Consider the following 15,951-nt stretch of genomic DNA (forward strand, 5'->3'; position numbering starts at 1 on the left):
CAGAGTCACGCCCTGACGTTCCAGCCATTGCCAGAGGCGCAGAGCCTCCTGGCAAAGGGTCCACGACCCCACTCCGCCCTGTTTGTTGCAGTACCACATGGCGGTGGTGTTGTCGGTGAACACCTGCACTACACTCCCGTTGACAAAGGGGAGGAATGCCTTCAGTGCCAGACGAATCGCCCGCAGCTCCAACAGATTGATATGGAGCCGGGACTCCGCCGGAGACCAGATGCCTCTGATCTCTGCCTCTCCCAAGTGGCCACCCCAGCCCTGGAGGGACGCGTCCGTCACGACAACGTGCTCCGGTTGGGGAAGGGAGAGGGACTTGCCCCTGACCCAATCGCGGTCCGTAAGCCACCACTGCAGTTGTCTCGCAGTGCCCTCCGAGATCAAGACGTGGTCGGACAAGTTGCCCTGATGCTGGGCCCACTGAAACTTCAGGTCCCACTGCAGAGCCCGCATCCGCCACCTGGCGTGATGCACCAGAAGGATGCAGGAAGCCATCAGTCCCAGCAGCCGCAGCGTCAACCTGACCGAGACTCGGGATAGCGGCTGAAAGATGGGAATCAAAGCCTGAATATCCCGAACCCGCCGTTCCGGAGGATAAACCCGAAACTGCGCCGAGTCCAGAACCGCTCCGATGAAAAGGAGCTTTTGAGAGGGACACAGGTGTGATTTCGGCACGTTGATGGAGAACCCCAGTTCGTGCAAGAGGTCTGCCGTCATCTGAAGGTGGTGGACGACTGTTTGGGGCGAGCCCGCCTTCAACAACCAATCGTCTAGGTAGGGGAAGACTGAAACCCCCAACCTGCGCAGATGGGCTGCGACCACCGCCATCACCTTTGTGAACACCCGTGGGGCGCTGGTAAGGCCGAAGGGGAGCACGATAAACTGAAAGTGCTCCAGGCCTACCGTGAACCGCAGGTAACGCCGGTGGGCCGGCAGGACGGGGATGTGAAAATAGGCGTCCTGCAAGTCCAACGCTACCATCCAGTCTTGTGGGTCTAGAGCAGCCAAGACCTGAGCTAACGTCAACATCTTGAACTTCTCCTTCCGGAGGAAGCCGTTGACGTCCCTTAGATCCAAGATAGGACGTAGGCCCCCCTTGTCCTTCTTGGGCACCAGAAAGTAGTGGGAATAGCAGCCACGCCCTACTTCTGGCCCAGGAACGCGCTCGATGGCCCCCTTGGCCAAGAGAGCCGTAACTTCCTCCTGCAGAAGTGTCAAGTGGTCCCCCGACACACGGTGGTGCTGCGGTGGCATGGCTGGAGGAGAGGTCTCGAAGGGGAGGGAGTAGCCCCTTCGGACGATTTGCAGCACCCACCTGTCCGAAGTGATTGTGCGCCAGTGAGCGTGGTGATGGCGAACCCTGCCACCCACTGGCGTCACATGGGGCCGAAAGCACGGACTAGGAGGATTTTGGGGTAGATGCTGCGGGGGAAGGTGTGGTCTGACCCCGCCGTTGTCCCCGACCGCCACCACGGCGGTTTCCACGGCCGCCACCGCGTTGGAAGGATTGTTGCGGCGCGTGGCTGGCAGCACGTGTGGGGGCGCCCCTTCCTTGGCCACGAAAGGGACGAAACGAACCCGGTTGCTGACGCTGGGTCGAGAGACCCAAGGACTTGGCCGTGACCCTGGAGTCCTTGAAGCGTTCCAGCGCGTGGTCCGCTTTGTCACCGAACAGGTGACAGCCATCAAACGGCATGTCCATCAGGGTATTCTGGACATCAGCCGAAAAATTGGCGGATCTCAGCCAGGCGTGGCGACGAATCGCCACCGTCGTAGACATAGCTCTGCCCAGCGAGTCGGTCGTATCAAGACCACACCGAATTGAATATTTCGCTGCATCTCGGCCCTCAGCCACAGCCTGACCGAGCTGTGCTCGCACCTCCATGGGGCATTCTGGCAGCAGCTCCGCGATCGTATCCCACACAGAGTGGGTGTAGCGGCCCAAGAGGCAGGCGGTGTTGCAAGACCGCAGGCCCAAACTAATGGACGAGAAGACCTTTTTGCCAAACTGGTCATACCTCTTGGATTCCCGGTCGGGCGGGGCCGACGGGAATGCGGACTGGGAGGTCGAGGCCTGGATCACCAGACTCTCAGGAGTGGGGTGGGTAGACAGGTACTTGGGGTCGTCCGGACAAGGACGGTGGCGCCTGGCCACGTTCCGATCAACAGGCGCACCTGAAGCGGGCCTGGACCACGTGCCCAACAGAACGTCAGACAAGGCTTCATTAAACGGCAGCAGTGGCTCCAGTGGGCATGACTGCGGTTTGAAGACCTCGGTGAGGATGTTAGGCCTCACGGCCGCGACGGGGAGCTCAAGGTTTAAGGCCTTGGCAGCCCTCATCAGCACCACAGAATAGGCAGCTCCCTCCACCGATGCCACGGAAGGAGGAGAGATCAAACCAGGGTTAGGAGAGTCGTCCAAACCACTGGCATCCCCCAAGTCACCTGTCCAGTCCGGGTCATACTGGCACTCGCGAGCCAGAGGGTCCTCGGACCCCTCCCAACCTTCACCGTACTCCTCATCCTCTCCGTATTCGGAGTCAATGATGAAGACCGGCTCCTCGGGGTTCATGGGCCCCATCGGCGCCGGGACCGGCGTCGAGCGACGCCCGTCCGGCGCCGCGTCCGGCGTCGGAGAAGGTAAGGGGACGGCGCCGCCCGGAGCCGGCGTCGGAACCCCACCGCCGGCCGGAACCGGCAGCGGAGAACCGGCGCCGCGCGGGGGCGGCGTCGGGGGTAACCCCGATGGCAACGGCGCCGGGGAGGCCGGAAGACCAGCCGGCGCCGATCCCGAAGGCCCCTGCGGCACCGGGGTCGGAGCCGTCGGCGGCGCCGGGGCCGGAGCACCCGACGGCGCCGAGGCAGGGACACCCGAACCGCCAGGGCCCCCAGACGGTAGCACTGGGCCCGAAGGCGCCGTAGGCCCCGTCGGAGAAGCGAGCGCCCTCATGGCCATGAGGAACGCCTCGATCTCCTCAGGCGTCGCGCCATGCCCAGGGACCGGAGGGTATGAGGCAGGCCGCGCCGGCGACTCTCGCGGAGCCGCGGGGTTGGGGTCACCCGAGCCCCCGGCCGCATCGCGCGAGCGTCGGGGGGAGTCGGGGGTACGATGACGACGCCCCGACTTCTTGTGCTTCCTACCTGACGAGCCTGACGAGTGGTGTCGACTTCCGGAGCGCCCGGCGCGGCTCCGCGACCGCTCCCTCGAACGCTCTCTCGACCTCCGGCCGGACCGGGACCGCTCCCGGTCCCGACGTGGGGCCGACACCCGGAGCTCCAGTAGCTTGCGGGACCGCTCCCGCCTAGCCTTGTTGGTAAGGGCCCGGCAGTCGACGCAGGAGTCCACGTCGTGGTCGGGGCCCAGACACCGGAGACAGAGGCGGTGATGGTCTGTGACCGACATCGTGCGCTCACAGTCATCGCAATTCTTAAACCCAGGCATCCTATCAGGCACAATAGAGAAAAAAACAATTGAAAAACTTGGTCAAAGACCGGAGTACTGCTCTTCAGATCTGCGTCCACTGGCGCGGAAAAAAGAAGAACTGACGTCAGCGCGCGGAGGCGGCGTCTATGTACTCCAGCGACGTCATCACGGCGCACGACGCCGACGACGGACGCGGAGCCGCAGGGGACGCCTGCAGACGACGCCTACCGACGCGCAGGGGTACTGCTACGCAAAAGTTTCCGGATCCAGACTGACGCCTGGGGATATTCTAAGGTAAGGAATCTAACACTAACGTGTTTCTTTCAGATAGGAAGACGCAGACTGCATTAAAGCATTTTGATTTGTGTTAATGTGGGTTGAGGCAACATCTAGGGAGGGAGTGGAGGCAACATTGAAAGAGTGCAGGAGACAACAAAGAGGGAGGGTAGCAGGAGGCAAAATGCAAAGAGGGAGGGGGCAGGCGGTGACACAGAGAGGGGGAGGATGAGTCGAGGGTGATACAGACAACCAGGGCTGGCGCTAGGCATGGGCAGCTGCCCAGGACCTTGCACTCAGCCCACCAGCCTGGGGCCCCGAACCGATCGTGTGCCCTGTTGTTTCACTGTCTCCATGTAATAACGGTCTATGGGAGGGGTCCCCTCCCAGGGCTTCTCAGGGATGGTGTCTGGAGGCCTAGGGGAGGGAAACGCTTCCCTTTGTCCCAATTGCAAGGCAACCCATTCAGAGACACTGCAGGAGGCCCATTGTACAGAATAATTTTAGCACCCCCATAGTGTTAACTCATAGCCCACAAGCAATTCTTACACCTATCAGGCTGGAGGTGTGAGAATTGCTTGTGGGCTGAAAGTTAAAACTGTGGGGGCGCTAAAATCCTGTACAATGGGCCTCCAGCGGTGTCTCTGAATAGGTTCACTAAAGTAAATCAGAGGGGCCTCGCGCTTTCACTTTTGGCCCAGGACCTCGCAAATCATAGAACCGGCCCTGCAGACAACAACATAGGGTAGGAGACGCTGGGAGCAAGCCCACAAATGACGGCAGGTGCAGGGGAGGGGCTGGTGCAACTTACAATGGAGGGTGGTCGCAAGTAGCTGAGGAAAGCAAACAGACAGTGGATGGTCAGTGGGTGGAAGGAACACAAGGAAAGAAGGCAAGCAGGTCTAAAAGATGCATTCTCGTAAAGTGCTTCAGGACAAAGATAAAGTGGTGCCGTAAGCAGTGGAAGGACTAACGTTTTGTGTTCATGATCCAGAGGAGGGACAAACACATGAAGAAGGAAGTTTAAGGCAGCTGTTAACTAGGCAACGGGCAGCCTTTGAGCCCACTGTTAAAAAACAAAAGGTTTCAAAGAGACAGCACATGCGCTGTCTAGGCGAGACTTAAATACAGCCAGTCCCCTGACAGTTTATGTGGGTCAATGATGCAATTAGTGCCTGATCACGTTACCAGGATACTGTGAAACAAATAATGTAGGGAAAAAAGCATGGTTTGCATAAGATATATATTGAAACAGTGTCTATGGAATGGACAAATGAGTAAAGAGACTTGCAACAAGACAACTCTCTGAGGTCATTTCTGTAAAATAACTACTAGACCATATAGGTTTCTGCCGCAAACCACAATCGATGTTTCAACCTTCCCTTGTGTAAATAATTAAGAAACACGTGGGAGAAGAAGCAACTCTAATTAGAGTAGAACAATGATGATCACAAATGGGAGGTAGAAAGGATAATGTAGAGGACAGGAATAATATAGTAGAGATGCAGAAAGAAGGTGAGGAACGGAGGGGAGAGAGAAGGGCAAGAAAAAGTGAGGGGAAGGTGTGAGAAGAGGTAGATTATGGGAAAGGAGGATAGGAGAACCAAAATGATTAGTGGGAGGAGGCAAAGGATGTTAGAGCAGTGTGATATAAACAAATATAAACGTCAAAGACACTGCAGTAGGTCCAATGAGGAAGTGGAACTACACCTACACCTTCAGACATAGGCTCAGATATGGACCTTAACTATCATAAGGTCAACAGCAGCTGGACAGTTACATCCTTCCTGGACATAACACATCCGGAGTACAGCTTATGAAAGCTCCAATTACTGTGACTTTCCCATTATCTACATGAAAAAACGGTGAAAAAAATATGCACCACACAATTCAAGGGCTTAAGATAAACACGTCTCCTTTGTCCCCCTTGTGCTTAACCATGTCAATTCCATATTCCCCCCCCTCGACTTCTCCCCTTGCTCCCTTTTTCCTTTCCCTCAAGTTGGGGCTGGATGTTGCAACAAACGTAGTTCCTTTTCACTATATGGTTTTCCACCCCTGATCCTGTACTCTGGTGGGCATTTCTCCTTCTCCTCCAACAGTGAAAGCCTGAGAAAAACGACCCCTGACTATTTTCTTCTGCAGTAGACGGAACTGTACACACAATGGAGCGAATTAGTAGATTACTAAACTACATGAAACGTGTAAAATGATCTCAAGAATGATAAAGAAGGTGAGGGTTTTGAGTACTACTACCATTACCAACGCTAACTCTACATTGATCTATAGCCCCCAGCACACTTCTCGGGATTGTGTTCCGAAATGGACAATGTAATCATCAGAGCTGGCGGCATCGATGAGATTAAAACTGAATGAACATTTAGGCATAACGTGTATTTGTAAAGCGCACGTTGACTTGGAGGCATCTTGGCGCTGAATAACAGATGTTTAGTGTTACTCAATGTAATGGTACTCATTTTATCGACCTCAAGTGGATGAAAGGCTGAGTGGACCCACCGGGATTTGAACCTGTGACCATGAGGTCGAACACAGGCCCCTGCAGTGGACGCATTAGTCTATTGAGCAACCAGACCCGGCATACACTCATCAGTCCCAGATTGTGGAGAGAGATCAGTGTGAATGCGCATCCTTTCCCAAGATATGTGGCCTCATAGATCCTCGAAAAAGGTTCACAAACCAATCTACCAGGACACTCCTTTTCTCTCTGCTTATTCACAAAAACTATTAGTTTACTGTTTATACAACAAACCTATGAAGGAATCCATATGAACAACAAATACTGCACCTTCTTCCTTCAAACAAGAGCATGCCCCCGAATAGGCTTTTACAGAAAAAAAAACCCATAACAGAATAAAAGGCTGCAATAACAGACCACTATATCGCATCTACACTTCATGGACACATTGTCCATTACCTGTTAAATAAGGCAAGCTCTCGGACTGCCTCAGAACTTGCACCTTAAGTAAACCGATCTTTCAATTTTCCCTACATTTCCTAACAATCTCCACTAATTTGTAGCCGTCTTCTTAGATAAATCTAGATTATGCTATATTAACACCCTTTGTTTTGGCTTCCAAGATTACTCGTTTATTATCTGTTCAATGTTGAAAATGTAGAACCAACACTTATTGTTGGATTGAAACAAATCTTTCCTGTCTCTGAAAGAGGTTGCTGGTTCCATTTTTAAGAAAACTTAAATGGCGTGCCTCACCTAATCGTATCTCGCTGGTCACCTAATCTTATCTGGCTGGTAACAGCGCCAGGTATTTTCAGAGCAAAAAACTATCTTTGGCTTTACACAGAAACTTGTGATCTGATAATCCTCGTCTCTCTCCAGGCTCTTCAAGATTTAAAGGGTGGGAGGCAACTAATGAATGGGATGTCAGATCTGCTCTGTATCTAAACCCTCCCTTGACTAGAAGCACGCAAAGAGGCCTTGTAGAAAGTCTTTTCACCCAATTATTCTGCTTTGCTGATTTATAGGCTTCTTTGGCCAATAGCTAAACTCCTTCCATTCTATTCCTTACACCCTAGTGGAATGCACGAAGGGACAATCCGGTCTGTGGAGTGCAGAGACTCAAATAAAGAAAGAAAACTTGTACACAGATTTTCATGGCTTCAATTGGCCATTATCTGCCCAACCATCTCTCACCATATATCAACAGGACTTCCACCCTTCTCTGATAGAAGCTTGACTCTGATTCAGGTACTCGTGTATATAGAACCAGATTTTAGCGTTCTTTCAAATACAAACAAACCATAATTGTCCCTCCACCTCTTGTAATCTCGCCTATATCAGAGGAAATATGGCAGCTGGTGCTTTCATGCAATCACTAGGCAACCCCCGAAAACCTAATCACCATCCATTCTGGGTACAACTCTGTCCCGTCGGTCAAGGCCCCACCCTCCCCGGTAGCAGCACACATTTTCTACAACTGCTCAAACTAATTTGTTTATCTTAGGCCAGAAATATTTTTGCTTAACTATAAGCTGTCATACTCCCTTTGTATCCAGCCCCTAGGGTACAAGCCACTCTGCCAGCCCATCCTACCAAAGCCTCATGTGTCCTTGTTCCCAGCACAAGCCTTGAGGAGGAACCATTAAAGACCGGCTGTTGCTAAATCAATGTGCTGGACCGATCCCAGCTGTCCTATTAGTGGCCGAAGAAGCGAAAGGCAGCAGGAGCCATAGCTTCACCTTGGAGATTAGCAGACTCTGCAAGATCCTACTCTTAAAAGCGGAACGGAGTACCTGAGCAAACTGCCCGACTCCACCCGGGCGCTCTCAAGGGTCGCGGTTTACTGTACAAGGCACATTCGTTTATGGACATAAAAATGCTTCCGACCTGAACAACCGAGCTGCGAGTCTTAAAGATCAATACTGCACACGCAGCAGTTTCTGACTTGAGTTCAAGCACCCCCTTGGGGCAGCAGGTTCAGGTGGTCCATTGTGCCCCTTTCCAGAGCTTTCAATGGAAATAATGAAGTGCTGGTACTCACTATTTAGAGTTCCTGTTTGCTCCTGAGAAGTGCTGGTACTCTCCCATTAGTTACATTTCAGCAGTGCTGGGAAGTGCAGGCACTCCACCATTCAAGATGAAGTGCAGGTACTTAGTACAGGACAATACCCGCCCATTTAAAGCACTACCACTTTCTCATCATGATTTCAATCTCCAGTCGTACATGTGTGGCCCCGTGTATTCTCCCATGCTGGAGTAGGCTGTGTTGACATGGCACTGCTGATGCTAAAATTGGATGGTCCCTCATCGCCTCGCTTCTCCTTTGAATTAGATGCTCTTTGCACAGATCTGGTTTCGTCCTGTCCGGGTGGGATTGCAAGCTCTGACCTAGAGTAACACCGACAGCAGAAACCCGGCTCACGGCCATCATTGGCCCTGGAGTCTGTATGAACATGTCTGTTGAAGTGTGTGTGTGAAATACAAGCACGTGCTGCTGCATGGCCTGTTCGAGGCGTCAGAGGGATGACTGCGAGGCTGATGCAGGACCCAATCTGTTGTCCACGGAGGCCTGCTGGGCTTCATTAGGAGGGACAGGTGGATTGTTGCTGCAACTGGTTTATATATGCAACTTCGTTACCTTAAATCCGTACCCAATTTGAGTGAGCCAAACTTTTTTTACCCACGTGGTATTTCTGTGCTTTAGAGGTATATTTCCGCCGCCATTACAAGTGCTGTATGTTTTGCAGCTGAAAACATTGCCCTCAGTTTCCAGAAATGATAATTTAGTGCCTTTGGCCAACAAGAGTCCCATATGTAAATAAGGAAAAGGCATAAAACTGGGGTGGCCAGACATTTTAAAGGGTGGACGTTCCTAAACATAGGGATTTAGATGGTTAATGATTTCAAAAACACGTCCAGTCTCATAAGCACAAAATGTAGAGTACGTTGGGCGAGGGACTAAAACAGGTGCATCACGGCTGAGACAACGGAGAGAGAGAGAGAGCTCTTTCTTCAAAGGACATCATTAGAACCAGAGACTCCAAGACCAGTGAAGAGAACCCTCAACGGGCGTCGTCAGCTGGAGTCAACATTGGTCTAGAAGAGAAGACTTCTTAAAGTACTTCCTCTAGCTGGATTGTGAGATTCTTGAGCACTCTGTGGTGCGATGCCTTAAGATTTAGTGTCTCCAGTAATTATTTTATTTGTCCTGGACACTCATTCTCCACCCCGCCAAAGCCTGGGTCTCTGGAAGGTCTTACCAGACTAGACATTTTAAAGCACTCACTCCGTGAACATCTGATGCACTATTTTGATTACCTGCAGACAAGGCCCCAAGGCACAGCTGCTCAATTTAAACACAAAAGAAAAAATACAAGCGAAGCTCAAAAGCTCATGCCAATACGCAGCTTAAAAAAGGCGAGTCTGTAGTGAAGCGATTTTAAAAAGACTCCCTATCATTGGGAAGGAAAGATAAAAGGAAGAAAGGCTTTGCAATGTTGACATGAATAGAGGAGCATGAGCTGAGGCAAAATGGGAAGGGCACAGGCAGACATGATGGAGGGGCAGTAGGATACAGGGAAAACACGGGGTGGCGAGGGTAGCAGTGGAAAGGAGGAGCATGAGGAAACAAGTCACTCACAGGAAGATAGTTGAGAGGCCTGAAGCTTTTATCGCTTCACATGCTATGCTATCCACCAGGTGGCTGAGCTTGGAACTGCACATTAAATACTATCACCATGAGTGTCGACAATACGTATGTGTGAAAAGGACTCTATGATGTCTCCCATTGTAGAAAAGCATCTTCACTGAATATTTTATGACATCTTACAAAGTATAAGGCAGCGATGCACCATATTCAAATTTGCAATAACAAACGTGTTTGTTGCTCCTTCTCTTCACAGGAGAAGCAGGCAGGTTGCATGAAAATCTACAAAGTCCCAATGCACAAAACCTTGGCTACAGCAAATCAGTTGTTGCTTTCGAAGCGTTAAAATACCATAGATCCACAAGTATTACATCACTTGTGAAGTAGTGTTTCCCCATCAGGAGTTGGGCATGAAATCTGAACGACAGGAATTATATTTCGTAGTCTTATCTGTCCTATTGCTGCTTTTTGTCTCCCCTGAATGTCCCGCAGTAATTCCTGACAAATGTGTGTATGGATGACCATGTCACAGCCTTGCTCAAGTAGGGCAGCGACATTTTACAATGAAATAGCTTTCCGGTATGTTGGGAACGTCCTGATGTTTCATAGTGTGTGTTTAGAATTAACTAATGTAAAATAATACAATTCAAAATCCCTTCACAATTTTGTTACCAGTAGCACCTTTTAAGTAGTCCTTCTAGATCTCTTGGCAGCCTCTGACATGATTGACCAAGAGGGCCTGTGGTCATCACTGTCCGGCAAGAGGGGTGGGGCAAAAGGACAGTTCTAAAAGTGTTTAATTTTTACTTTGAAAAAGAAAAATCTCAATTTGTGAAGATTTGAACATCTAGATGAATTAACCCCCCTACTCTCCCGGATGGGGGAATGAATCTCTGAAGCTATAAACACATATGTGGTGATCTGGGGATACGAGACCTGGACAATTAATCCAGACTGTTGAGCAAGTTGACACTCATTTTGGGCTGGTACTCACTGGGTGGCCCATCTACCTTTCCTAGAACTATGGCAGCCTCTATATGAGATGGCACTGACCACATCATTGAGGTTTATGTGAAAGATAGCATTTTTGTTCTGAGAGGAACCGCCTAACTCATTGGTTGGGTCGATGTACTGACACTATCTCAGAGGCAGTCCTTTTGAAAAATCTTCATAATTCAGGAACAATAGTCAGATTGGACTTATAACCATGCCTGAACAGGGAGGGAGTGAGTGAGAGACTGTCTGTCTGTCTGTCTCTCTCTTGTTCACTACACTTTCACTCTTGATCACTGTGCCGTCTTCACTACTGCGGACTGTTACACTAAACTAATGGGTAAACAAGAATACAATTGATTTTCAATTTGAAAAGATTCCGTGTCATACACAGATTCTCACAGATGGAGAAAAAGGGGAGGATGGAAGAAAGGGGTCCCGCCGAATCTTTGTGCTAATTCTTATGTTGTAACGGGTTTCCATTTCTGGGAATAAAGGCTTCGGTCCAGTACTATATACAGCAACTACTACTAGAAGCCAGAAATCATAGGGAAGAGCACACCTACGAGAGGAAGGGAGCTGTGAGATCCAACGCCATGTACTCTACTAAGAAAACACTCCTAGTAGCACCACAATCTAACACATACCGAAGATGAGCAGCAGCTATAATAACACAAACACCAGATAAGCAGTTTGTAATGCATGGAAATGGCACAATAGATTTTGCCAAGGACAGTACATTTCTTACCCGATCTGTTGACTCCTCGCCTGATATGTAGGGGGTGTTCGTGATTTCCAGGCAAGACAGGCTACTGGGAGCATCTGTGGTGGAAGAAGACCTGGGCCGTCCCGAAACATGCAATAAGCTCACCACGTCCTGCGAATACTTCCTGTTGATCTGGGGGCTCCCTTTCTGGCCGTCAGTCTTACCCCGCCGGTTGTGCAGGCTTGTGCTTGCTCTCTTCACCTTCGGTGGTGCTCGGATCTGCAGCAGCACACGGTTCAGCGCCGTGGGCTGAGTACAATTTTGGGACACACCATCTGCATCAAGGGCCGCTGCAGGGTTTTGGTCTTCTGGCTCTTGTTCGGGTTCAGCCTGCGTTTGTTGGACATCGTGGGGAGACACAGATGACCTCCGGCGTTGGTGTTGGAAGAGCTGCTTGATGCCTTGGCCAATCACGTTAATGTTTTCCATAGCATTGTATGTGATCTTGGACAGTTTCTGGTCGGCCTCAGGTGGCTTCCTGGCCTCTGGATCGGTGGTTCGGCTGTCTGGATCATCGTAGGTTTGGTCATTGCCAGACGGCTCCATCAGCGGACACCCAGCACGGCATGGGAAAGAGGCATAAATACTGATGGCGAGATCCTTTCCAAAGGCACGCGGGAAGAATCAGCAGACTACCCATGCAAGGACCTGGCATCCAAGTGCTCCGTAAGAATCCACATCTTTATCTAAAGTTTACAAGAGAAGAAAGGCAACATTAAAATACCAGGCAGGTTATACAGGTAGCAAAGAGCTAGATACTCACTTGTATTATGCATGTTGCACTGACGTAAAACCAGGATTACAAAACTATAGCAATGCAGCTTGGGTGTACACGCCCACACCCTGATTGTGAGTCAATATAATGACACACACAGAAAGGCCACAAGCTCAGTCTGCTCTTAAAAACCATTCTAATCCAATTGTTCACTGAAAAATTCTTCAAGGTGAAAACTCAAGCTAAAGCCCGTCCCTTGACCGTGCTATCTACACTCGCTTTTTATGTTGTCACTCAGTAAGAGAAGGAGCCTTTCTACCTAATTTCTTTACTTCTTAAAGTAACAAACTGGGGTCAAGGGTGAGAATACCCGATAACTTTACAAAGCCTATCTTTGGATAACATTTGTGGTTTCCGAACATGTTTTTCAATCAGTACAGCAAGTATTGCCGGTTGTTGAAGTGTGCGCATTGTAAAGACTGACTAACACATTTTCTTTGTTTTTTTTATTTGGTAATAAGGTTTTTTTTAAGTTTAAACCAAAAGTATTTCATAAAAACAAAAAAATATTTCAATACATTTTTTAACCCCTTGGGCGCGGGCGCGATTCTGCGCCTGTGCGGCACATTCTGATCGCGGGTGCGGTCATGATGGCCGGGAGCCGTCATCAGCACACGAGCTGTGTGGGCAATGACGGCTCCCGGCCGTCATCAGCATGGAAGGGGTTAAATCATCAACAAACGCAATTACTGATCTACAGCTACATATACCTTACTTTTTGGGATTCATAAACTTTTTGAACTCTCATCACAGTGCACCAAGGTTGGAAGGCTCAATTCCATGGTTTACTTCACACAAAAACCTCTGCAGGAACACATACTATATGCACGTATTTCTATACTTACCAAACAGAAATGCTACCGCTTCCTAAGAAGCGGTTTCTGCTGCCATCTTCACTTTAATTCTTGTATTGGAAAGAGATTTAAATTATATCTGCACCAGTATCTTACTCTTTATTGGGTACTGAAGTTGATCACATGCTGCAAGCGAGTGTACCTTGTTCAGTAGGGAACAATGGCTCTTACATGATGACCTATTGGTTATATATTCCAGATCTGCTTGGCACAAACAGGTTTAGATTTAATTCTTGATACTCTACTTCAGTAACAAACTTGGCAATTCTTTATCAAAAGCGGACGTCAGGCCTGGAATATCTAGCTAATGTTCACATGTGGGTATATTCTTGCCACATACAGATGAGCTACTATAATTTTTTTTAATTTTTTTCAACCTGGATTGCCATAGTATTTGCTGGGAAATAGATTGGCTTTTCATATTAGAACACAGGAACATTGGAAGCTCCAATGAAGACCATGAAGTGGCCCAGGGCTTATAATGGCTGGTATAAGCCTTCGGCTCCAACACTCCAATGTTTGTCTTTCTGTTCCTCACTTTTTAATGTAGAAGATTCTACCCTCAGTGGGTGTAATGTTAGTAGCCTTTTAGCCCTTCTGCCTCAGATACTGGGGTCTTTAAAAGCCCTCTACTAGGCCCTTGCTTGCCACTTAGTCCTATAACCCTGGCCCACGACCCTTAACAAATGGAATAGCCCTCTGCAGTACTCTATAAGGCTATTGTGAAGTTCTTATTTTCTTACTGGCAAGAAAGGGGATTGATTGGTGCTGGCCATGATCAGTGGGGTAGGGTTGGCTGTGTTACACTTCATATTGTGTTTTCAACATGAACGTGTTTCAGCTTGGAAAGAAAGAATCCGAGAAGGGTGCTGAAGTAGTTTAAAAAGTAAAGGTCAAGTTGTGGTTCTTTTCATCACTTCCCATACATGACACACAATGGCTGCAAAAGGCGGAGTGCATCTGAAATGTGCTACGTTTAACATTCCATAAAACTGTGGGCTACAGTGCACAGACCAGACTAATCATAGGCAAAATGATGAATTGTTGCAAGCTTCTGCTATCCAACCCGCCATGCATGACTCAACGGAGCTCCGGATGGCGAATTGTTAGTTCTGAGTCAATATAATCTATGCTCTAGCCACTGTAAACTGCAATCAATAGAGTAATTGCTCCAATTTGTTTCTTTTAGTAATCAGGGTGCTCAGGGGCAACTCATTCTGCACTCCCAAAACATAGAAGCTAAACAACTAATTCATTTTGCTTAGTCCATGACATGCACTTCTAGTGAACAATGATACATTTGAGCACAAGCAAAGAAGCTCTTGAAATCGGAGGCATTACCAAAGTGGGGCCGACTAGAGCCCGAGTTCTAGCTGCATTCCTCCTGGCTCACTGTGCTCCATCACCACATCTATTAGGCAAAGAACACTTTAAAAGACAAAAGAATTAAAGAGGGACCTAAGCTTTTTAGCTCAGACTGCATGAGAACTGGCTGTAGGTGTTCCTTTCAATTCTAGATATGGTAGTTCAGGAGAAGCTATAGGCCCTCAAAAAGGAGAGAGTAGAGTCCACTATTGGGACCTCTTTAAATACAAAAAAGGGCCCATTCCACAGAACAAGGAGGTAGGAGGGCAGTGAGGAATCTGCAGTGAGTTCCTACCAGGCAGAGCATTACTGAAGGCAAGTAGCTTGTTTTTCTGATGGATACTTCTAACCGCAGATACCGTGCGGATGTGGGGCAGGGGGGGTGTAAACTCCGGAATACAGCTGCACAGCGGTAAGTACACAAACAAATAAATAAAACAAATTTTGTTGTGCGCCCTGCATTTGGCGATGCAGCGCGCGCAAATAAATTCGTTTTATTTATTTGTTTGTGTACTTACCTCTGTTCGGCTGTAGCGATGGATGGAGTTTGCATTCTCGACAATAAGGTGATACCAGTCAAAAAGCATATCCATGGGCAATGCTTGAACGTGACCCAAAAAGCCTGTGGATCTTATTCATATGTGGTGCCTGAGCACCACGCAAGTAATGACGCTATGCCTAAACAATTGGCCTGTGTCTAGGCCTGACTATATGTTGTACTTGGCTGCACCCTGGTAATCCTGAACAATCTGTTCCAAGTAGGCATGAAATTCTTCAGGGACTGCATGGAAGAGCATGTTCCATAATAGAGGAGTACCTTTCCAGGAAGCAGCTGGCACTGACCGACTTGAAGGTAAAGCTAGCTGAAGAAAACAATCTCTCAATTCTTTTTGACTCCATCTTTTGGGTTAGGGTGACAGCAGGACAATAACTGGGGGGTTGAACCTGCTACTGGAGTCCTGTGCTACCAGGCTCTCTCAGCATAAGGGTTTTGCATCAGGAAGGAGGGATCACAGGAGAGAGTGTTTGACGACGTATTTCCTGTCTTTTCACATGTGTTCAAGAGCAGGCTTTAGCCCAAGTGCCCATGAGGATACAAGTCAGGACTTCAATGAATGGCATGAGCGGTTCAGATGAGTTCTGACCGGGATGCAACACCTCCATCAAGAGACAGGTTTTTACCTCAACTAAATCAACCTTAAACCCAAGACTTCAGTCGCTCGTTTAATGAACACAGCGAACAAAGGGGACTCTCCCATGAAAGGGCCAGAACTAGAGCCCAGTCCTGTATCAAGGGAAGTGGCCAGCCCACTGGCTGTTTGCAAGTTCAGATAAAAATTATCATCATATCATTAGGAGAATTT

The 15,951-nt window shown here is 49.1% G+C and overlaps 1 protein-coding gene across 1 annotated transcript in view; it reads right to left on the reverse strand.

Annotated features, from left to right (window-relative positions):
• The window catches only part of TMCC1 (transmembrane and coiled-coil domain family 1), a 485,716-nt gene that overhangs the window by 260,087 nt on the left and 209,678 nt on the right, over positions 1 to 15,951 (reverse strand). Inside the window, exon 3 of the mRNA XM_086939244.1 lies at positions 11,576 to 12,279. Within this exon, the coding sequence (XP_086795370.1) occupies positions 11,576 to 12,139 (564 nt within the window). The 5' untranslated portion in view covers positions 12,140 to 12,279. The remainder of the gene's footprint in view (positions 1 to 11,575; positions 12,280 to 15,951) is intronic.

Source organism: Lissotriton vulgaris, chromosome 9 (genome assembly GCF_964263255.1).
Source record: "Lissotriton vulgaris chromosome 9, aLisVul1.2, whole genome shotgun sequence".
NCBI lineage: Eukaryota > Metazoa > Chordata > Amphibia > Caudata > Salamandridae > Lissotriton > Lissotriton vulgaris.